This window comes from Pseudophryne corroboree, chromosome 3 (assembly GCF_028390025.1).
Source record: "Pseudophryne corroboree isolate aPseCor3 chromosome 3, aPseCor3.hap2, whole genome shotgun sequence".
NCBI classification, from domain to species: domain Eukaryota; kingdom Metazoa; phylum Chordata; class Amphibia; order Anura; family Myobatrachidae; genus Pseudophryne; species Pseudophryne corroboree.
The window spans coordinates 403,386,223-403,409,484 of record NC_086446.1 but is presented as its reverse complement, the minus strand read 5'-3'; the positions used below and the strand labels follow the sequence as shown (position 1 = coordinate 403,409,484).

The window sequence follows — 23,262 nt, the reverse complement described above, 5'->3', positions numbered from 1 at the left end:
TGAGTTTAGGGTTGGGAAGCACGTCTTATGATGGAGAGATCCACAGCAGTGAAATGTCCAGACATAGCAACCCAACTGGCGGGTACCAAGAAAGTCCAACAGGAGCTGAGTCGCCCACTTATTCTGGAAAAATTCCTGCCAGACCAACCAGAGGCTGTTGTCCGAATCCGAGAGACTTTCGCAGGCTTGTACTCCTTAGATATTGTACGTAAGATTGGACTGAACGTTTGAGCAGCAAAAATAAATACAAAGTTAAACATATTTAGTTCTGTCAAGATATGGGACTGTGTTTGTTAATGGTGATTGTAAAAAAAATGTATGAGTCTGTTTTAGACATTTTTACCATGAATCACTGTGTGCTGACTGCTTCAGGATCCAGGTGTAAAGTACCCACCCTTCACCACCACCAAATCTTTCCTTTCCGCAATTGGGATTCATGGGAGCATGGTTGACTAAGAAGGAAGGGCTGTACAAGAGTGGACAATTGTTTCTAATCCTATTGCTATTGGAACCTTAGGGGCCTCATACAGAGTTGAAAGTTGTCTTTCTTTACCTAAAATGTATACATCTGAGACATACATACTCACTGTGCCCACCTCCCCCTCCTGGATAAACCAGACCCTTTTTGGTAACTTTAGTGACCACTTTTTCACCCCCTCCCCCATTTTTTTTTCCTGATGCATTACATGTTGCAGCAAGTCGCGCCATGGCCAAATATAATGGCTACTAGTGGCTCTAGTTAATGGACTTTTAAGGGATGGGATGTGGGGGTAGGATGCACACTCCTCTTACATGCAGTACACAGGGCCTTTTTATAATATATGTATGACTGAAATTTGTTCTTATCCTGTATTATTTTGTTTTATTTTATCCAGGGTGTAGAAGGAGATCAGACCATGAAAATTGCACTTGCAAATCCAGAGTTGTATGTACTAAAGCCACAAAGAGAAGGAGGAGGTAAACAGTTGTTGACCTCTCAGTTTACATTGTTTTATGGATGCCACCCTTTTTCATGATGATAGTGGTGGTTATGTACAGTGCTAGCAGGAAATCATATTTGGAATGATCGGCCTTCAAGGCTACATTATCGAATGAAAAGAAACCCAAAACAAAACTGCACATTTGACAATATACAAACAACTGGAATATTTATAATGGACTACCAGCACAAAGCCGGGTGCGTGTACACTTTGTGGGTAGGAACAGTGTGAAGTCTGTTAATTTTCTAGAAATGGAGGACAACACTTAGGCCCTGTCTGACACAATTATACAGTCTCATGACTGTTAGCTCTGCGTTACAGAATGGCTATCGCCACTGTGTGTGACAGGCTCACTTTAAGCTCAGAATTTTAGAAAAACTAATGCTAATTCTATTGTACTTTCAAAAGCATTTAAATAGGCATACTAATGGAAAAGTCTACTCTGCTTTGAACTGCATGTGTATGTCTTTTCCGTACTTGAAATGTGTGCTTTGTGTGTCTACGTCAGTTTTGCGCAGCTTCCGTTCTGGCTACCGACCCATACAGATAACTGGTGGGATAAGGTATGGTCCCTCCCACCTATTTCCTTTTCTGACTTCACTGCAGATGATGAGTGGGGTTCATTCTCTGCAGTTTTGATATATATGCAGGGGACAAGCCTCATCCGTCATGCACAATAAAGAGTTTTAAGCTGACCCTAGTCACCTAGGAGAGAGCATTTATTCAGCTACAGTAACCTGCTTCCCACTGAGTCAGTCAAAGTGTAAAGGGCCCTACACATATCACGATGCGCCGCTGAGGTGCCCGACGGCCAACGAGCGACCCGGCGGCGGGGGGGCAGTGACGGGGGGAGTGAAGTTTCTTCACTCCCCCCGTCACGCGGCTGCATTGAAGTGCAGGCAAATATGGACGATATCGTCCATATTGGCCTGCATGCACAGCCGACGGGAGACCAGCGATGAACGAGCGCGGGGACGCGCATTGTTCATCGCTGGAGTCTCCACACTGAAAGATATGAACGAGTTCTCGTTCATTTATGAACGAGATCGTTCATATCTTTCAGAAAATCGGCCAGTGTGTAGGGCCTATAAGTCTTGTGCTAAGATTGCTCCCAGCCGAACCTCCTCTACACACTGCAGCATTGTTGCTGTGCGGGAAGCCTACCTGGGAAAGGGCACAGCCGACTGTATAAAATGCTTTCTGCCATACAAATTCAGCCTGGGAACAATTTTCAAAATGCAGTGCGCAATAAATACAGAAGTGCAGCTAAACAGTATACATAAGTGTGCATCCAAAAACACACTATAGGATAGACAGAAGTGGAAGATATGTATATTGATAATAGCGCTCTCCAATAACCATGTTAAATAACACCCATGTGCAAAAATCCCAACATGGGAGTTGATTCACCGTATAATGAAGGAACAAGGTATCCTTTTGCCTCCTTGTCACATGAAACCAAATGGTCACGATGGAGTAACTCTTTTCAGAGAACTCAATGATAGGCCCAATTCACAATCTACGGAAGAGAAAATATAAGCACCTCCTAATCCTTTAACAAGGATAATCAGTGGAGGTACTTATAATGCGAAATATAGTGTAGCAAGCCTTTTAAAATGGGGTCACATTTATTTTATACAAAATGCACGTACAGAAAAACAACTTTAAAAAAGCATGTCAATCTCCATAAGGCACATCACCATCGTTAGAATCTTTCCAGGGGTTTCTAATGGCGTCAGGTGTCCAGTTCAGAAGTGAAGGAGCTCCGGATGCCCAACACTTACACCATGCAGAATTCACCCTGTGACCGATCAATGAGTGCAGGAGTCCAAGTAAAATACAGCCACGCTTAACGCGTTTCGGACGGGATCCGTCTTTCGTCAGAAGCATGGCTGTATGAGAAAAGCTTCACTATTTAAACCCTCCTAACTAGGGACATCAGGTGTAAACGATTACAGTATCAAAACCAACACCTCCCGCATTGATGAACACTCGCGTCGAAACCGGAAGTTCGTCATGCGCGTCAGTCATTCCCGGAACTTCCGGTATTTGCGTTCCATATGCGGTTCACGGTTTGCCGGAAGTCACTGTATTTGCGTTCCATGGAAACGGACTTCTTTCAGGAGACTTAATTCCGGATTCCTGGCATCCTAAATGTCATTAGATGTCATCATAATCCAATATAGACATGTCCAGAGGATTTTAGTCCGTATGATAGTCCTCTCAATATCCATAAAAATAAAAAATAAATAAAAAACAAATGTTACCATATAAGGAAATGATACACATTAAAGTAACTTCAGTGCGTATAATCAGAGAAGATGAGTTAAATCAGAAAACATTTCAATTCGAACTCACCGTTTAAGCCTCCAGGTGTTAGAGTGCTCAAACGGTGAATCCATCTGTTCTCTGCCTGTGCAAGCCTTTTCTGCACATCTCTGGTTCTCCATTTTGGGAGAATCATTTGAATACCGCATAAAGATTTTAAAAAACATTCTTTTGACTCATTAATTTTTTTAAAATGAAGTGGCGTCAGGTGTCCAGTTCAGAAGTGAAGGAGCTCCGGATGCCCAACACTTACACCATGCAGAATTCACCCTGGGTATCAAGACCTTTACGGATATTATAAATGTGCTCAGCCCATCTGACCTTGACACACCTGCCTGTTCTTCCGACATAAAAGAGTCCACAAGTACACTTCATAATATAAACCACATTTTTGGAGTGGCATGTTATAAACTCCTTTATTGGATAAGTTTGACCATGTACTGTAAATTCAGATATTTTTCGTAGCGGTGTTTTCACTGTCCTACACATTAAACATTCACCGCAGCGGTGGAAACCCTTAGTTCTTATGCTTTGTCTGGGATTATTTTCCATACCGCTTTTTACCAGCTGATCTTTAAGTGTTGACGCCCTCCTATAGATAAAGAGTGGTTTCTCAGGTAACTTCGGGCCCAAAACTGAATCCTGTTTTAGTATGTTCCAGTTTCCCCTAAAAACTCGTTCTATATTTTTGAAGGATCTATTATACTGGCTGATGAATGCCCATTGGAAGCGTTCATCCTTGGGTTTGGGACTGGTGTTAATTTTTAGTAACTCCTTTCTTTCTATTTTGGCTACTTTCGATCTAGCCTTATCCAATAGGTCAGTAGAATAACCTTTCTTTGAAAATAGCACAGACATTTCATTAAGTTGTTGATCACATATGTGTTCATCTGTGCAATTTCTTTTTATACGGGCAAATTGGCTGAATGGAATACCATCCAGCCAATTGGCGTGATGCTGACTCGTTCTCTCAATAAAACTATTGGAGTCTGTAGTCTTTCTAAAAGTTCTTGTGTTAATCTGACCCTCCAAGATATAAATACTCAAGTCCAAGAAGGTAACTTCCTTCTGACTCTTGTTGAAAACCAATTGTATAGCCATATCATTGTGATTCAAATTTTCACAAAAAGTGTCAAGTGACTCTTCGCCACCACGCCATATGAACAAAATGTCATCGATGTAGCGCTGCCAGGACACCAGGCCCGCCACCAGCCCGCCATCATGCCAAATCTGATGTTCTTCCCAATAGGCCATGAATAAATTAGCGTAGCTGGGGGCGAACCTGGTGCCTATAGCAGTGCCCACCCTCTGTAAATAGAAGGTACCATCGAAGACCAAATTAGTTGTCCAATAAAATAAATTTTATACTGTCCAAAATAAAAGCTTTTAGTGGAGTACTGAGGGTACTTGCATTCAAAAAATAGGAGACTGCCAATAGTCCCCTATCCAAATCAATAATTGTGTACAGCGTACACACATACGCTGTACACAAAAAATCTCCCTCCTCCCACTTATACTGATTGATCCTTCTAAGTGTGTCTCCTGTATCTTTAAGGAATGCCCTTGTTTTTTGTACAAGTGGTTGTAAGTGGTAATCAACCATGGCGGATAAATTAATGTGTATCATTTCCTTATATGGTAACATTTGTTTTTTATTTATTTTTTATTTTTATGGATATTGAGAGGACTATCATACGGACTAAAATCCTCTGGACATGTTTATATTGGATTATGATGACATCTAATGACATTTAGGATGCCAGGAATCCGGAATTAAGTCTCCTGAATGAAGTCCGTTTCCATGGAACGCAAATACAGTGACTTCCGGCAAACCGTGAACCGCATATGGAACGCAAATACCGGAAGTTCCGGGAATGACTGACGCGCATGACGAACTTCCGGTTTCGACGCGAGTGTTCATCAATGCGGGAGGTGTTGGTTTTGATACTGTAATCGTTTACACCTGATGTCCCTAGTTAGGAGGGTTTAAATAGTGAAGCTTTTCTCATACAGCCATGCTTCTGACGAAAGACGGATCCCGTCCGAAACGCGTTAAGCGTGGCTGTATTTTACTTGGACTCCTGCACTCATTGATCGGTCACAGGGTGAATTCTGCATGGTGTTAAGTGTTGGGCATCCGGAGCTCCTTCACTTCTGAACTGGACACCTGACGCCATTAGAAACCCCTGGAAAGATTCTAACGATGGTGATGTGCCTTATGGAGATTGACATGCTTTTTTAAAGTTGTTTTTCTGTACGTGCATTTTGTATAAAATAAATGTGACCCCATTTTTAAAAGGCTTGCTACACTATATTTCGCATTATAAGTACCTCCACTGATTATCCTTGTTAAAGGATTAGGAGGTGCTTATATTTTCTCTTCCGTAGATTGTGAATTGGGCCTATCATTGAGTTCTCTGAAAAGAGTTACTCCATCGTGACCATTTGGTTTCATGTGACAAGGAAGCAAAAGGATACCTTGTTCCTTCATTATACGGTGAATCAACTCCCATGTTGGGATTTTTGCACATGGGTGTTATTTAACATGGTTATTGGAGAGCGCTATTATCAATATACATATCTTCCACTTCTGTCTATACAAATTCAGCCCCCAAATTCCCCTTCTCCCCTACTACATAATGTACAGGGTAGTTTTCAGTATAGGAAAAATCTCACTGGCAAACCTTGTGACCTTATCATAGAGTAAGAGAGAAGACTTCATTATGTATTTAAACACCCTTCAATTAAAATGTGGTTGTGCAAATACGTAAAACACCACGTCTAGAAACCTATTTAGTTTGGTTCACTGTTTTTTTTTTTTTGCTGCCATATTTGGTGGTAATTAATAAAATAACTGGACACTGGAAAATGATACATTGTATTTCTATTACTTGTTTCAGGAAACAATATCTATGGAAATGAGATAAGAGAAGTACTGGAAAGGTTTAGAGACAGCACTGAGCGTACTTCCTACATACTGATGGATAAGATCAAGCCGCAGCCTATCAGAAATTGTCTTTTGAAAGCCAATGGCAAGCTACACGTCTCTGAGTGCATCAGTGAGCTGGGCATGTTTGGGGTCTATGTGAGGTAAGTGTCCTTCTGTACGTATGTGGTATCTGTAGGTATGTGGTATATTTTACTACAAATGTGTCACTGATAGTGGTATTAGATGCACTAACAGTACAGGCCTAAAAGAAAGTAACAACTGTAAAAATGTCCATTTAATTTATATCATCCCTGTCATGCCAATCATGAAAACATACAAAAGTCCTGCCGAACAATGAAAGAATAAAAATCATTTCTCTAACGTCCTAGTGGATGCTGGGGACTCCGTAAGGACCATGGGGAATAGACGGGCTCCGCAGGAGACATGGGCACTTTAAGAAAGAATTTAGATTCTGGTGTGCTCTGGCTCCTCCCTCTATGTCCCTCCTCCAGACCTCAGTTTGAGACTGTGCCCAGACGAGCTGGGTGCTGTTCAGTGAGCTCTCCTGAGCTTGATGTGAGAGAGTATTTTGTTAAGTTTTTTATTTTCAGGGAGCTCTGCTGGCAACAGACTCCCTGCATCGTGGGACTGAGGGGAGAGAAGCAGCCCTACTCTCTGAAGCTAGGTCCTGCTTCTTAGGCTACTGGACACCATTAGCTCCAGAGGGCTCGTACGCAGGATCTCACCCTCGCCGTCCGATCCCAGAGCCGCGCCGCCGTCCCCCTCGCAGAGCCGTAAGACAGAAGCCGGGAGAGTATGAGAAGCAAGAAGACTTCGAAATCGGCGGCAGAAGACTCCGTTCTTCACTGAGGTAACGCACAGCACTGCAGCTGTGCGCCATTGCTCCCACACACCTCACATACTCCGGTCACTGTAAGGGTGCAGGGGGGGGGGGGGGGGGGGGGGGGGCGGCGGCGGCGCCCTGGGCAGCATATGGACCTCTTTTGGCAAAAGTACACATATATACAGTTGGGCACTGTATATATGTATGAGCCCCCGCCAAGAAAATGCATATTTGAGCGGGACAGAAGCCGTCGTTGAGGGGGCGGGGCTTCTCCCTCAGCACTCACCAGCGCCATTTTTTCTCCACAGCTCTGCTGAGAAGAAGCTCCCCAGGCTCTCCCCTGCAGATTCACGGTAGAAGAGGGTAAAAAGAGAGGGGGGGCGCAAAAAACACAATATACAGCAGCTACTGGGTTAACATTAAGTTACTGTGTTATTCCTGGGTTATAGCGCTGGGGTGTGTGCTGGCATACTCTCTCTCTGTCTCTCCAAAGGGCCTTGTGGGGGAACTGTCTTCAAAAAGGGCATTCCCTGTGTGTGTGGTGTGTCGGTACGCTTGTGTCGACATGTCTGAGGAAGGCTATGTGGAAGCAGAGCGGGAGCAAATGAATGTGGTGTCTCCGCCGACGGCGCCGACACCTGATTGGATGGATATGTGGAAGGTTTTAAATGATAGTGTGAATTCCTTACATAAAAGGTTAGAAAAAGCTGAAGCCTTAGGACAGTCAGGGTCCCTACCCATGCCTTATCCTATGTCGCAGAGGCCGTCGGGGTCTCAGAAGCGCCCACTATCCCAAATTGTTGACACGGATACAGACATGGATTCTGACTCCAGTGTCGATTACGATGATGCAAAGTTACAGCCAAAATTGGCTAAATCCATCCGTTATATGATTATAGCAATTAAGGATGTGTTGCACATCACAGAGGAAACCCCAGTCCCTGACAGGAGGTTTCATATGTATGGGGAAAAGAAGCCGCAGGTAACCTTTCCCCCCTCACATGAGCTAAATGAGTTATGTGAAAAGGCTTGGGAATCTCCAGATAAAAAACTGAAGATTTCCAAAAGGATTCTTATGGCGTATCCTTTCCCGCCAACGGACAGGTTACGCTGGGAATCCTCCCCTAGAGTGGACAAGGCTTTAACACGCTTGTCTAAGAAGGTAGCCCTGCCGTCACAGGATACGGCTACCCTCAAAGATGCTGCGGATAGAAAACAGGAGGGTACCCTGAAGTCCATTTATACACATTCAGGTACCTTACTGAGGCCGGCAATCGCGTCGGCCTGGGTGTGTAGTGCTGTAGCAGCATGGACGGATACCTTATCTGAGGAACTTGATACCTTAGACAAGGATACTATATTAATGACCCTGGGGCATATTAAGGACGCTGTCCTATATATGAGAGATGCTCAAAGAGACATTAGTCTGCTGGGTTCTAGAATCAATGCTATGTCGATTTCTGCCAGAAGGGTCCTGTGGACTCGGCAATGGACGGGTGATGCCGACTCAAAAAGGCATATGGAGGTTTTACCTTACAAGGGTGAGGAATTGTTTGGGGAGGGTCTCTCGGACCTGGTCTCCACAGCTACTGCTGGAAAGTCAAATTTTTTGCCATATATTTCCTCACAGCCTAAGAAAGCACCGTATTACCAAATGCAGTCCTTTCGATCTCAGAAAAACAAGAAAGTCCGAGGTGCGTCCTTTCTTGCCAGAGGCAGGGGCAGAGGAAGGAAGCTGCACAACACAGCTAGTTCCCAGGAACAGAAGTCCTCCCCGGCCTCTACAAAATCCACTGCATGACGCTGGGGCTCCACAGGCGGAGCTAGGCCCGGTGGGGGCGCGTCTCCGAAATTTCAGCCACAAGTGGGTTCACTCCCAGTTGGATCCCTGGGCAATAGAGATTGTGTCTCAAGGATACAAGCTGGAATTCGAAGAGATGCACCCTCACCGCTACCTCAAATCGGCCCTGCCAGCTTCCCCCCACGAGAGGGAATTAGTGTTAACTGCAATTCACAAATTGTATCTTCAACAGGTGGTGGTCAAGGTTCCCCTCCTTCAACAAGGAAGGGGTTATTATTCGACCATGTTTGTAGTCCCGAAACCGGACGGTTCGGTAAGACCCATATTGAATTTAAAATCCCTGAACATGTACCTGAAAAGGCTCCGGTTCAAGATGGAATCGCTGAGAGCGGTTATCGCAAGCCTGGAAGGAGGGGATTTTATGGTGTCTCTGGACATAAAGGATGCATACCTTCATGTCCCCATTTATCCGCCTCATCAGGCGTACCTCAGATTTGTGGTACAGGATTGTCATTACCAATTTCAGACGTTGCCGTTTGGTCTCTCCACGGCACCGAGAATATTTACCAAGGTAATGGCGGAAATGATGGTACTCCTGCGGAAGCAAGGGATCACAATTATCCCATACTTGGACGATCTCCTCCTAAAAGCGAGATCAAGAGAGCAGTTGCTGATCAGCGTAGCACTTTCTCTGGAAGTGTTACGGCAACACGGCTGGATCCTAAATATTCCAAAGTCGCAGTTGGTCCCTACGACTCGTCTGCCTTTCCTGGGCATGATCCTAGACACAGACCAGAAAAGGGTTTATCTCCCGATAGAGGAAGCTCAGGAACTCATGACACTGGTCAGGAACTTATTAAAACCAAAACAGGTGTCTGTGCATCACTGCACTCGAGTCCTGGGAAAGATGGTGGCATCATACGAGGCCATTCCCTTTGGCAGGTTCCATGCGAGGACCTTTCAATGGGACTTACTGGACAAGTGGTCCGGATCACATCTTCCGATGCATCGGTTAATCACCCTATCCCCCAGGGCCAGGGTGTCGCTCCTGTGGTGGCTGCAGAGTGCTCACCTTCTCGAGGGCCGCAGGTTCGGCATTCAGGACTGGGTCCTGGTGACCACGGATGCAAGCCTCCGAGGTTGGGGCGCAGTCACACAGGGAAGAAATTTCCAAGGTCTGTGGTCAAGTCAGGAGACTTGCCTTCACATCAACATCCTGGAACTAAGGGCCATATACAACGCCCTACGTCAAGCGGAGACCCTGCTTCGCGACCAACCGGTTCTGATTCAATCAGACAACATCACCGCAGTGGCTCATGTAAACCGACAAGGCGGCACAAGGAGCAGGGTGGCGATGGCGGAAGCCACCAGAATTCTTCGCTGGGCGGAAAATCACGTAAGCGCACTGTCAGCAGTGTTCATCCCGGGAGTGGACAACTGGGAAGCAGACTTCCTCAGCAGACACGACCTCCACCCGGGAGAGTCGGGACTTCATCAGGAAGTCTTCGCACAGATTACAACGCGGTGGGAACTGCCACAGGTGGACATGATGGCATCCCGCCTCAACAAAAAGCTACAGAGGTATTGCGCCAGGTCAAGAGGCGGTAGCTGTGGACGCCCTGGTGACACCGTGGGTGTTCCAGTCGGTCTATGTATTTCCTCCTCTTCCTCTCATTCCCAAGGTGCTGAGGATAATAAGAAAAAGAGGAGTGCGAACAATCCTCATTGTTCCAGATTGGCCACGAAGGACTTGGTATACAGATCTGCAAGAAATGGTCACAGAGGACCCGTGGCTTCTTCCTCTAAGACAGGACCTGTTGCAGCAGGGGCCCTGTCTGTTCCAAGACTTACCGCGGCTGCGTTTGACGGCATGGCGGTTGAACGCCGGATCCTAGCGGAGAAAGGCATTCCGGAGGAGGTCATTCCTACGCTGATAAAGGCTAGGAAGGACGTGACAGCTCAACATTATCACCGTATATGGAGAAAATATGTTTCCTGGTATGAGGCCAGAAATGCTCCTATGGAGGAATTGCAGCTGGGTCGTTTCCTCCACTTCCTACAGTCCGGAGAGAATTTGGACCTAAAATTGGGTTCCATTAAGGTCCAGATTTCGGCCCTATCCATTTTCTTTCAGAAAGAGCTGGATTCTCTACCTGAAGTTCAGACGTTTGTAAAGGGAGTGCTGCATATTCAGCCCCCTTTTTGTGCCTCCAGTGGCACCTTGGGATCTTAACGTGGTGTCGAGTTTACTGAAATCCCACTGGTTTGCTAGAGATGTGCACTTGAAATTTTTCGGGTTTTGTGTTTTGGTTTTGGGTTCGGTTCCGCGGCCGTGTTTTAGGTTCGACCGCGTTTTGGCAAAACCTCACCGAATTTTTTTTGTCGGATTCGGGTGTGTTTTGGATTCGGGTGTTTTTTTCAAAAAACACTTAAAAACAGCTTAAATCATAGAATTTGGGGGTCATTTTGATCCCAAAGTATTATTAACCTCAAAAACCATAATTTCCACTCATTTTCAGTCTATTCTGAACACCTCACAATATTATTTTTAGTCCTAAAATTTGCACCGAGGTCGCTGGATGACTAAGCTAAGCGACCCTAGTGGCCGACACAAACACCTGGCCCATCTAGGAGTGGCACTGCAGTGTCACGCAGGATGGCCCTTCCAAAAAACACTCCCCAAACAGCACATGACGCAAAGAAAAAAAGAGGCGCAATGAGGTAGCTGTGTGAGTAAGCTAAGCGACCCTAGTGGCCGACACAAACACCTGGCCCATCTAGGAGTGGCACTGCAGTGTCACGCAGGATGGCCCTTCCAAAAAACACTCCCCAAACAGCACATGACGCAAAGAAAAAAAGAGGCGCAATGAGGTAGCTGTTGTGAGTAAGCTAAGCGACCCTAGTGGCCGACACAAACACCTGGCCCATCTAGGAGTGGCACTGCAGTGTCACGCAGGATGGCCCTTCAAAAAAATACTCCCCAAACAGCACATGACGCAAAGAAAAATTAAAGAAAAAAGAGGTGCAAGATGGAATTGTCCTTGGGCCCTCCCACCCACCCTTATGTTGTATAAACAGGACATGCACACTTTAACCAACCCATCATTTCAGTGACACGGTCTGCCACACGACTGTGACTGAAATGACGGGTTGGTTTGGACCCCCACCAAAAAAGAAGCAATTAATCTCTCCTTGCACAAACTGGCTCTACAGAGGCAAGATGTCCACCTCATCATCATCCTCCGATATATCACCGTGTACATCCCCCTCCTCACAGATTATCAATTCGTCCCCACTGGAATCCACCATCTCCGCTCCCTGTGTACTTTGTGGAGGCAATTGCTGCTGGTCAATGTCTCCACGGAGGAATTGATTATAATTCATTTTAATGAACATCATCTTCTCCACATTTTCTGGAAGTAACCTCGTACGCCGATTGCTGACAAGGTGAGCGGCGGCACTAAACACTCTTTCGGAGTACACACTTGTGGGAGGGCAACTTAGGTAGAATAAAGCCAGTTTGTGCAAGGGCCTCCAAATTGCCTTTTTCCTGCCAGTATAAGTACGGACTGTCTGACGTGCCTACTTGGATGCGGTCACTCATATAATCCTCCACCATTCTTTCAATGGGGAGAGAATCATATGCAGTGACAGTAGACGACATGTCCGTAATCGTTGTCAGGTCCTTCAGTCCGGACCAGATGTCAGCATCAGCAGTCGCTCCAGACTGCCCTGCATCACCGCCAGCGGGTGGGCTCGGAATTCTGAGCCTTTTCCTCGCACCCCCAGTTGCGGGAGAATGTGAAGGAGGAGATGTTGACAGGTCGCGTTCCGCTTGACTTGACAATTTTCTCACCAGCAGGTCTTTGAACCCCAGCAGACTTGTGTCTGCCGGAAAGAGAGATCCAAGGTAGGTTTTAAATCTAGGATCGAGCACGGTGGCCAAAATGTAGTAATCTGATTTCAACAGATTGACCACCCGTGAATCCTTGTTAAGCGAATTAAGGGCTCCATCCACAAGTCCCACATGCCTAGCGGAATCGCTCCGTGTTAGCTCCTCCTTCAATGTCTCCAGCTTCTTCTGCAAAAGCCTGATGAGGGGAATGACCTGACTCAGGCTGGCAGTGTCTGAACTGACTTCACGTGTGGCAAGTTCAAAGGGCAGCAGAACCTTGCACAACGTTGAAATCATTCTCCACTGCGCTTGAGACAGGTGCATTCCACCTCCTATATCGTGCTCAATTGTATAGGCTTGAATGGCCTTTTGCTGCTCCTCCAACCTCTGAAGCATATATAGGGTTGAATTCCACCTCGTTACCACTTCTTGCTTCAGATGATGGCAGGGCAGGTTCAGGCGTTTTTGGTGTTGCTCCAGTCTTCTGTACGTGGTGCCTGTACGCCGAAAGTGTCCCGCAATTCTTCTGGCCACCGACAGCATCTCTTGCACGCCCCTGTCGTTTTTTTAAAAATTCTGCACCACCAAATTCAAGGTATGTGCAAAACATGGGACGTGCTGGAATTTGCCCATATTTAATGCACACACAATATTGCTGGCGTTGTCCGATGCCACAAATCCACAGGAGAGTCCAATTGGGGTAAGCCATTCCGCGATGATCTTCCTCAGTTGCCGTAAGAGGTTTTCAGCTGTGTGCGTATTCTGGAAACCGGTGATACAAAGCGTAGCCTGCCTAGGAAAGAGTTGGCGTTTGCGAGATGCTGCTACTGGTGCCGCCGCTGCTGTTCTTGCGGCGGGAGTCCATACATCTACCCAGTGGGCTGTCAGTCATATAGTCCTGACCCTGCCCTGCTCCACTTGTCCACATGTCCGTGGTTAAGTGGACATTGGGTACAACTGCATTTTTTAGGACACTGGTGAGTCTTTTTCTGACGTCCGTGTACATTCTCGGTATCGCCTGCCTAGAGAAGTGGAACCTAGATGGTATTTGGTAACGGGGGCACACTACCTCAAGAAATTGTGTAGTTCCCTGTGAACTAACGGCGGATACCGGACGCACGTCTAACACAAACATAGTTGTCAAGGCCTCAGTTATCCGCTTTGCAACAGGATGACTGCTGTGATATTTCATCTTCCTCGCAAAGGACTGTTGGACAGTCAATTGCTTGGTGGAAGTAGTAAAAGTGGGCTTACGACTTCCCCTCTGGGATGACCATCGACTCCCAGCAGCAACAACAGCAGCGCCAGCAGCAGTAGGCGTTACACGCAAGGATGCATCGGAGGAATCCCAGGCAGGAGAGGACTCGTCAGAATTGCCAGTGACATGGCCTGCAGGACTATTCGCATTCCTGGGGAAGGAGGAAATTGACACTGAGGGAGTTGGTGGGGTGGTTTGCGTGAGCTTGGTTACAAGAGGAAGGGATTTACTGGTCAGTGGACTGCTTCCACTGTCGCCCAAAGTTTTTGAACTTGTCACTGACTTATTATGAATGCGCTGCAGGTGACGTATAAGGGAGGATGTTCCGAGGTGGTTAACGTCCTGACCCCTACTTATTACAGCTTGACAAAGGCAACACACGGCTTGACAAATGTTGTCCGCATTTCTGTTGAAATACTTCCACACCGAAGAGCTGATTTTTTTGGTATTTTCACCAGGCATGTCAATGGCCATATTCCTCCCACGGACAACAGGTGTCTCCCCGGGTGCCTGACTTAAACAAACCACCTCACCATCAGAATCCTCCTGGTCAATTTCCTCCCCAGCGCCAGCAACACCCATATCCTCCTCATCCTGGTGTACTTCAACACTGACATCTTCAATCTGACTATCAGGAACTGGACTGCGGGTGCTCCTTCCAGCACTTGCAGGGGGCGTGCAAATGGTGGAAGGCGCATGCTCTTCACGTCCAGTGTTGGGAAGGTCAGGCATCGCAACCGACACAATTGGACTCTCCTTGTGGATTTGGGATTTCGAAGAACGCACAGTTCTTTGCGGTGCTTTTGCCAGCTTGAGTCTTTTCATTTTTCTAGCAAGAGGCTGAGTGCTTCCATCCTCATGTGAAGCTGAACCACTAGCCATGAACATAGGCCAGGGCCTCAGCCGTTCCTTGCCACTCCGTGTGGTAAATGGCATATTGGCAAGTTTACGCTTCTCCTCCGACAATTTTATTGTAGATTTTTGAGTCCTTTTTTTACTGATATTTGGTGTTTTGGATTTTACATGCTCTGTACTATGACATTGGGCATCGGCCTTGGCAGACGACGTTCCTAGCATTTCATCGTCTCGGCCATGACTAGTGGCAGCAGCTTCAGCACGAGGTGGAAGTCGATCTTGATCTTTCCCTAATTTTGGAACCTCAACATTTTTGTTCTCCATATTTTAATAGGCACAACTAAAAGGCACCTCAGGTAAACAATGGAGATGGATGGATACTAGTATACTTATGGATGGACGAGCGACTGCCGACACAGAGGTAGCTACAGCCGTGGACTACCGTACTGTCTGCTGCTAATATAGACTGGATGATAATGAGATAAAATTAAAATATATATATATATATATCACACTAGTACTGCAGCCGGACAGGTATATATTATGTAATGACGGACCTGCTGGACACTGTCTGTCAGCACTGCAGACTCCTAAAGTAAGCTACTAGTATCAAGAAGATAGAAAAAAAAAAACAACCACGGGTAGGTGGTATACAATTATGGATGGACGAGCGACTGCCGACACAGAGGTAGCTACAGCCGTGGACTACCGTACTGTGTCTGCTGCTAATATAGACTGGATGATAATGAGATAAAATTAAAATATATATATATATATATCACACTAGTACTGCAGCCGGACAGGTATATATTATGTAATGACGGACCTGCTGGACACTGTCTGCAGAATGCGTTTATAAAAACACCACACGACGAGTGTTTAACTTTTTCAGGCAGACAATCACAATATACTGGTGGTCAGCAGACAATCACAATACTGGTGGTCAGTGGTCACTGGTCAGTCACACTGGCAGTGGCACTCTGGCAGCAAAAGTGTGCACTGTACTTAAGTGCAGTCAGATAATGATATACAGTATATGATGCAGCACACTGGGCTGAGCACAGATATGGTATGTGTGACTGTGTCACACTGTGTATCGTTTTTTTTCAGGCAGAGAACGGATTAATTAAACTGGTGGCACTGGTCACTGGTCACACTATCAGCAGCAAGTAGTACTCCTCCTATATGCTCCCCAAAATTTGTGTCTCTCTCTAGTACTCTAGTCACTCTAAACGGAGAGGACGCCAGCCACGTCCTCTCCCTATCAATCTCAATGCACGTGTGAAAATGGCGGCGACGCGCGGCTCCTTATATAGAATCCGAGCCTCGCGAGAATCCGACAGCGGGATGATGACGTTCGGGCGCGCTCGGGTTAACCGAGCAAGGCGGGAAGATCCGAGTCGCTCGGCCCCGTGTAAAAAAAACTGAAGTTCGGGCGGGTTCGGATTCCGAGGAACCGAACCCGCTCATCTCTAAGTTTGAACCACTCAAAACTGTGGAATTGAAATATCTCACGTGGAAGGTGGTCATGCTGCTAGCCTTGGCTTCGGCTAGGCGTGTGTCAGAGTTGGCGGCTTTGTCACATAAAAGCCCTTATCTGGTTTTCCATGCGGATAGAGCAGAATTGCGGACCCGTCCACAATTCTTGCCGAAAGTGGCTTCATCCTTTCATATGGGTGTCGTACGGTATGCCGGCGCTCGGGCTCCCGGCGACCAGCATACCGGCGCCGGGAGCCCGACCGCCGGCATACCGACAGCGTGGCGAGCGCAAAGGAGCCCCTTGCGGGCTCGCTGCGCTCGCCACGCTGCGGGCGCGCTACGCGCGCCACACTATTTTATTCTCCCTCCAGGGGGGGTCGTGGACCCCCACGAGGGAGAATAGTTGTCTGTATGCCGGATGTCGGGATTCCGGCGCCAGTATACTGTGCGCCGGTATCCCGACATTCGGTATACAGAAGACCACCCTTTCATATAAACCAACCTATTGTGGTGCCTGTGGCTACTACTGACTTGGAGGATTCCGAGTTGCTTGATGTGGTCAGGGCTTTGAAGGTTTATGTAGCCAGAACGGCTAGGGTCAGGAAAACAGAGTCTTTGTTTATCCTGTATGCTTCCAACAAGCTTGGTGCTCCTGCTTCAAAGCAAACTATTACTTGCTGGATCTGTAACACGATTCAGCAGGCTCATTCTGTGGCTGGATTGCCGCTGCCAAAATCAGTTAAGGCCCATTCCACTAGGAAGGTGGGCTCTTCTTGGGCGGCTGCCTGAGGGGTCTCGGCATTACAGCTTTGCCGAGCGGCTACTTGGTCAGGTTCAAACACTTTTGCAAAGTTCTACAAGTTTGATACCCTGGCCGAGGAGGACCTTGTGTTTGCTCAATCGGTGCTGCAGAGTCATCCGCACTCTCCCGCCCGTTTGGGAGCTTTGGTATAATCCCCATGGTCCTTACGGAGTCCCCAGCATCCACTAGGACGTTAGAGAAAATAAGATTTTACTTACCGGTAAATCTATTTCTCGTAGTCCGTAGTGGATGCTGGGCGCCCGTCCCAAGTGCGGACTTCTTCTGCAATGCTTGTATATAGTTATTGCTTAAATAAGGGTTATGTTATGGTTGCATCAGGGTTGACCTGTTGCTCTGTTGTTGTTCATACTGTTGACTGGGTATGTTTATCTCAAGTTATACGGTGTGATTGGTGTGGCTGGTATGAATCTTGCCCTGGATTACCAAAATCGTTTCCTTGTACTGTCAGCTCTTCTGGGCACAGTTTCTCTAACTGAGGTCTGGAGGAGGGACATAGAGGGAGGAGCCAGAGCACACCAGAATCTAAATTCTTTCTTAAAGTGCCCATGTGTCCTGCGGAGCCAGTCTATTCCCCATGGTCCTTACGGAGTCCCCAGCATCCACTACGGACTACGAGAAATAGATTTACCGGTAAGTAAAATCTTATTTTACTACTATAATAGTAAAAATAAACATGGATCACCTATGTAAGGTGTGTACCGTGGAGATTTATACCTAGTAAAGGGTGACATAGAAGTGACCCCGTTCTTTTACCACCTGTTCTCTTTTTTTTTTCTCTATGCATTGGAGAGACAGAAGTTGAGGCATTGAAGAGAAAGTAAAGATCATCATGATTGTCCATTGCCGTTCATTGCTTAAAAAAGTAGACATTCACAATACAGACAGCGCCTTTGATTTTATTTTCAAATTGGGTACTGTATGTGAGCAAGAGTGTGGCTCAGAAATAGGACTAGGCTGCTGTGTTTTGGCGCAAATGATAAATATTTCTTTATTTGTTCTAGACTGTGTAACTGTTGTCATTTGGGAGGTGATGTTATGCAGAAGGAGGCATTCAGATTTTCTTGCTTGGGCCCATATGTAATAGCTAGTGAGTTTCATGAACTGTCACGATTCTGGGGATTTAATCCATAGATTTGAAGCGGCAATAATTTAAAAGACAAAACTGTGTTAGCCTTTTAAAACTATTGCTGTTTTAAATCTATCGGCACAATCTCTGGAATCACGCCAGTTCCTTTGTGTCCAAGGAAGCAGAGTGTATATTCATCATTCCTCATATATAGTTTCTCTACTAGCGTCTCTTTTGATGATGGCATATTGTCTGTGTAAGTGCATATACATACAAAATGTTATCTATTTTTTTTCTTCCTCAGGCATGGTGAAGAGATGGTCCTCAATGAATGTGTGGGCCATCTTCTTAGGACAAAAGCCACAGAACATGCAGATGGTGGTGTGGCAGCAGGTGTAGCAGTCTTGGATAATCCTTACCTTGTATAATGGAGTTCTTCATGTAATCTGTAATATTTGATGTGCTTTACTTCCCATGCTGGACATTGGAGGAAACTACATAACTGAATCTTGCCTGCATCCAGCAATATAGAAGATCCTTCCAGATATTTAATTTAGTTGTGTTCTTCTGATTAGACATCCTTATATGCCAATGAAAGTACATACATAACGAAAGGTAATATGCTCCAATTAAAATGTAATGAGATCTTTTAGTTTACACAAATGGATAAAACTAGACTTTTGTTTGTTCTGGCTGACAAGCAATATTAAAATGTCTTTCTATACCCCTGTATGTTTTTTGCAGTAAAGTTAAGCTCCTTTTTCCTGAAAATATTTCTGGAAAAATAATTCCCATCCCTATCAATGATAATATAATACCAGAACTATAATGGAGTGAAAAACTAATTCTAATCTTAGAATTCCAAAGTGGTCATGGTTAGTCTAATACTCTCTGTAATGGCAAGTAATTACTGTCAATCGCAGTTCAATGATTCGCTAATTCATGCAGACTTCCAGTTTTAACAATTCTAATATAACAGAACCGGCAGGATTTCAGTGAGTTGCTTAAATTTTGTGTTGAATGCCTGAAATCTTGCTGGTTCCATAATATTGGAATCTATTCTAGACCTCCAATGCTGCATTCTTCAGATCTGTATGGAGATATCAGCAAATTATTAGTACAGAAAACTGTGGGTTGAAATTTGCTATTAAAGATTTTCAGTTGTAAAAAATGATGTACAGTATTAATAGGTCCAAGAACATAAAAGATTTATCTGAAATGTTGGATTACGTATATTGTCTTGACCAAGTGATTGATATCTGTTACAATGAAGTAATACTATTAATTTCTAATATATACTTGTACAGCACTGTGATTTAATAAATAGAGTTAAAATGATAAAAAATGTGTTTGTTTTTTTCAAAATAGTTTATATTGCACAAACCTTAGTGTGCAAAAATGGGAGCATTTCCGTTGGTTGCTAATAAGAAGAAACGGCTGCTCAAAAGTGGAAGAACAACCACCAATGGCTAATGCAGAATAATTAAAGATAAGAGCTGACGTAGAAAAAGAAAAGATTTATTATGTTAATAACATTAATTAAGACATTCGGAGTCTACATATAAAATGCAATAAAAAACACATGAAAATAAAATTAAATATGTCAACACCTAGATCATAAGATGTATGAGCTGTAAATTCTCAATCTGCTTATTGAGAATGGGAACCACAGAGTCCAGAATTGATGTGATTGGAATGTCCACAGTTCCAGATAAACAGCCCATCAGTGTGTGGCTGATGATAGATGTCTTGAGAGATTTTCACAGGCAGGTGGGCAAATGAATAATTAAATTATGATTACCTTCTCCTAGGGCTGGTCCGTACCGAGCGTCCTCGGTATTGCGGTCCTGCAATGCCCAGTGTCCGTCTGCGCGGCGAGGAGATGACTGTGCGTTAACCAGACAACCAGCGGTAAAGAAATTTTTGTAGTGGTGTCAAAAATCAGACACCAAGAATCGAACACCCAGTCAAACTGGAATACATTGAGAACTGTGATGAGAGAATCAACCATATATACATTGCGCCACTGGCGCTCTCAGATGAACTCCACTGAAAAAAATGATAGAAGTAGTTGAAATTAACTGATATATATAAAAAACAGCTATGTCTCAATATCAAAATAGATAAAAAATGAAGAATGTATATATAAACCGTAGAATATTAACATAGATCCATTTCAATGGATTCATTGAGTCCTTCAGGGGTAAGAGTCCTGAGTTTGTGAATCCAATAATTTTCTCTAATGCAGAGTTTCCTGTATCTATCACCACCACGAGGGGTGGGGAGTATGGTCTCAATGCCAATGAGTTTGATGTCTTCAGGATTCTTATGGTGTATTTCTGAAAAGTGACGGGAGACGCTGTGAAAAAGAAACCCTTTAAGGATGTTACGTCTGTGTTCTAAGAATCTAATGCGTAGTTTACGTGTATTTCTACCTACATATGAGATTACAGCTGCAGACCAGCACATAGATTACATATGTACTATTACAATTTATAAAAGAACGTATATCAAACTGTAAATGATTGGATGAGAAAAAAACTTGAGTTGTTCTGAACGTAAGAACAGGAAATGCATTGTTTGGCGCTACATTTGAAGCAGCCAATAATTTAAGGCTACCTTACCATTCACAAAATCGCTACGAAGCCCTCAGAGTAGATTCCCCAAAGAGAACGAGAGAAGAAAATATAGAGGATGTAGAGGAGGCCGTAGGATACAGGGAGAAAAAAAACGAGACCAGAGGCTATAGATGTGACTAATATTTATAATCTGTCCTCTGCCCAAATCAGTAAATCAGAAATGCAACTTCTATCAAAAGGCCTCAAATTTGCTCCTTCTAAACCGCCTTAGTTTTTTAATTTATTTGTAGAACTGAACAGATATTTTCGTTCTCTGGCCCGAAAAAGATATTTCGCCACGAAAAAACTAGCACAGCATAAAATAGATGGTACACCTATTGTCTTGGATGATAATGATAAATTGGGCTTAGACATACTAGAGTCCCTCGCCTTGGAGAATAGTACATCTAATCATACCATCCCAATCTATAACTGTGAACAGAATATTGAACGCATGTCTAAATTTAAGAATAAATCTCAGTTTTTTCAATATCTTTTATAAGAAAACTCTCGATGATTTCAATAATCTATGTAAGAAAGAAAGCAAAAAATTTAAATACAGACACAATCTATCTGTTCAAGAGAGATTAGCTCTCCAAAAGCTGGCTAATGACCCCGCCCTTGTCATCAAGCCTGCTGACAAGGGCGGGGGGGTATCATTATTCAAAACACTCATGATTATTTAACTGAAGCACATAGGCAACTAAGTGACAGCAGCACTTATGTCAAATTGCCCTCTAATCCTTCACAGGAATTTCATAAACTATTAACTTTGTTGGTCAATGATGCATTACAGAAAGGGGTCGTATCCAAACAGGAACAAAGATATCTATTACCTACCCACAACATAACTCCCACTTATTATCATTTACCCAAGATTCACAAATCCCTCACTGCACCCCCTGGTAGACCTATTATTTCCGGTGTTGGTTCCCTCACTTCTAATTTGTCACATTTTGTTGATTATTTTTTACAACCACTAGCATCTTCACTCCGTTCTAATATTAAAGACACCACTTCTTTTTTAAATGATATCTCAAAGATTAAATGGAAAGACTCTTTCTTCTTTTTGACCTGTGACGTCCAGGCGTTATACTCCAACATTCCGCACCAGAAGGGCATCCTTGTTGTTGCTGACTATCTTGCGAGATCTGAATCTCTCACTGAGGACTTACAAAAATTTATCCTTGATTCTATTTTATTCATATCACATAATTTTTTAGTTTTTAATAAACAATATTATTTACAGATACTTGGGACGGCCATGGGGACGAGGTTCGCGCCTAGTTTCGCCAACCTATACATGGGTGCCTTTGAGGAGGCCCATGTGTGGGGGTGGGACTTTGGCGCGGACCTCGTCTACTATGGCCGTTATATAGATGACCTTTTCTTTATCTTTGATGGGGATATTTCACTATTTTCCACTTTTGCCAATACCCTTAATGATAACACTTTTAATTTACTCTTCACCAGCACTGTTAGTAGATCCTCTGTTTCTTTTTTGGATATCTCTCTAACTATCATTGATGGTCATATTTCAACTAAAACCTTTAGGAAAGAAGTAGATACTCTAAACTTTCTACATTATGACAGCTCACACTACAAACCTTGGATAAATAATATCCCCTATGGTCAATTGAGACGTATTAAACGTAATTGTAGTAATGTTGAAAACTATAAAGCACAAGCCGACGAGCTCTCTCTTTCTTTTTCCAATAGAGGTTATCCTCTGTCGCTTATCAACAATGCTCGAGAAAGAGTGGACTCTTTAGATAGAACAGCCCTTCTGACTTATAAGGGGGAGTCAGAAAAAGAGCGCAATTTTGATAATGACCAACCACATTTCATGTCTCAGTATAATAGTTCTTCCTCAAAGATTAGGAAAATTATTCATAACAATCACTCTATTCTCCTCACGGATCATGTCCTCAGAACTGAATTAAGCGACATTCCGTCAGTCATTTTCAGAAAGTCAAACAATCTACAGCAACATCTTGCCCCCAGTTTCTTTAAGGACAATAGAACTTCTAAACTTACTGCTACTGTGGAGAATTCCTCACAGTGGCTCCCTAAAATTATTGGCTGCTTCAAATGTAGCGCCAAACAATGCATTTCCTGTTCTTACATTCAGAACAACTCTAAAGTTTTTTTCTCATCCAATCATTTACAGTTTGATATACGTTCTTTTATAAATTGTAATAGTACATATGTAATCTATGTGCTGGTCTGCAGCTGTAATCTCATATATGTAGGTAGAACTACACGTAAACTACGCATTAGATTCTTAGAACACAGACGTAACATCCTTAAAGGGTTTCTTTTTCACAGCGTCTCCCGTCACTTTTCAGAAATACACCATAAGAATCCTGAAGACATCAAACTCATT

The 23,262-nt window shown here is 44.3% G+C and overlaps 1 protein-coding gene across 3 annotated transcripts in view; it reads left to right on the top strand.

Moving 5' to 3' along the window:
• The window catches only part of GSS (glutathione synthetase), a 103,391-nt gene extending 83,788 nt beyond the window's left edge, over positions 1–19,603 (top strand). For all 3 annotated transcript variants that reach the window (XM_063960141.1, XM_063960139.1, XM_063960140.1), the window contains exons 10-13: positions 10–204; positions 876–957; positions 6,209–6,398; positions 18,563–19,603. In XM_063960141.1, the coding sequence (XP_063816211.1) occupies positions 10–204; positions 876–957; positions 6,209–6,398; positions 18,563–18,686 (591 nt within the window). In that variant the 3' untranslated portion in view covers positions 18,687–19,603. The remainder of the gene's footprint in view (positions 1–9; positions 205–875; positions 958–6,208; positions 6,399–18,562) is intronic.
• Positions 19,604–23,262: the final 3,659 nt, after the last annotated feature.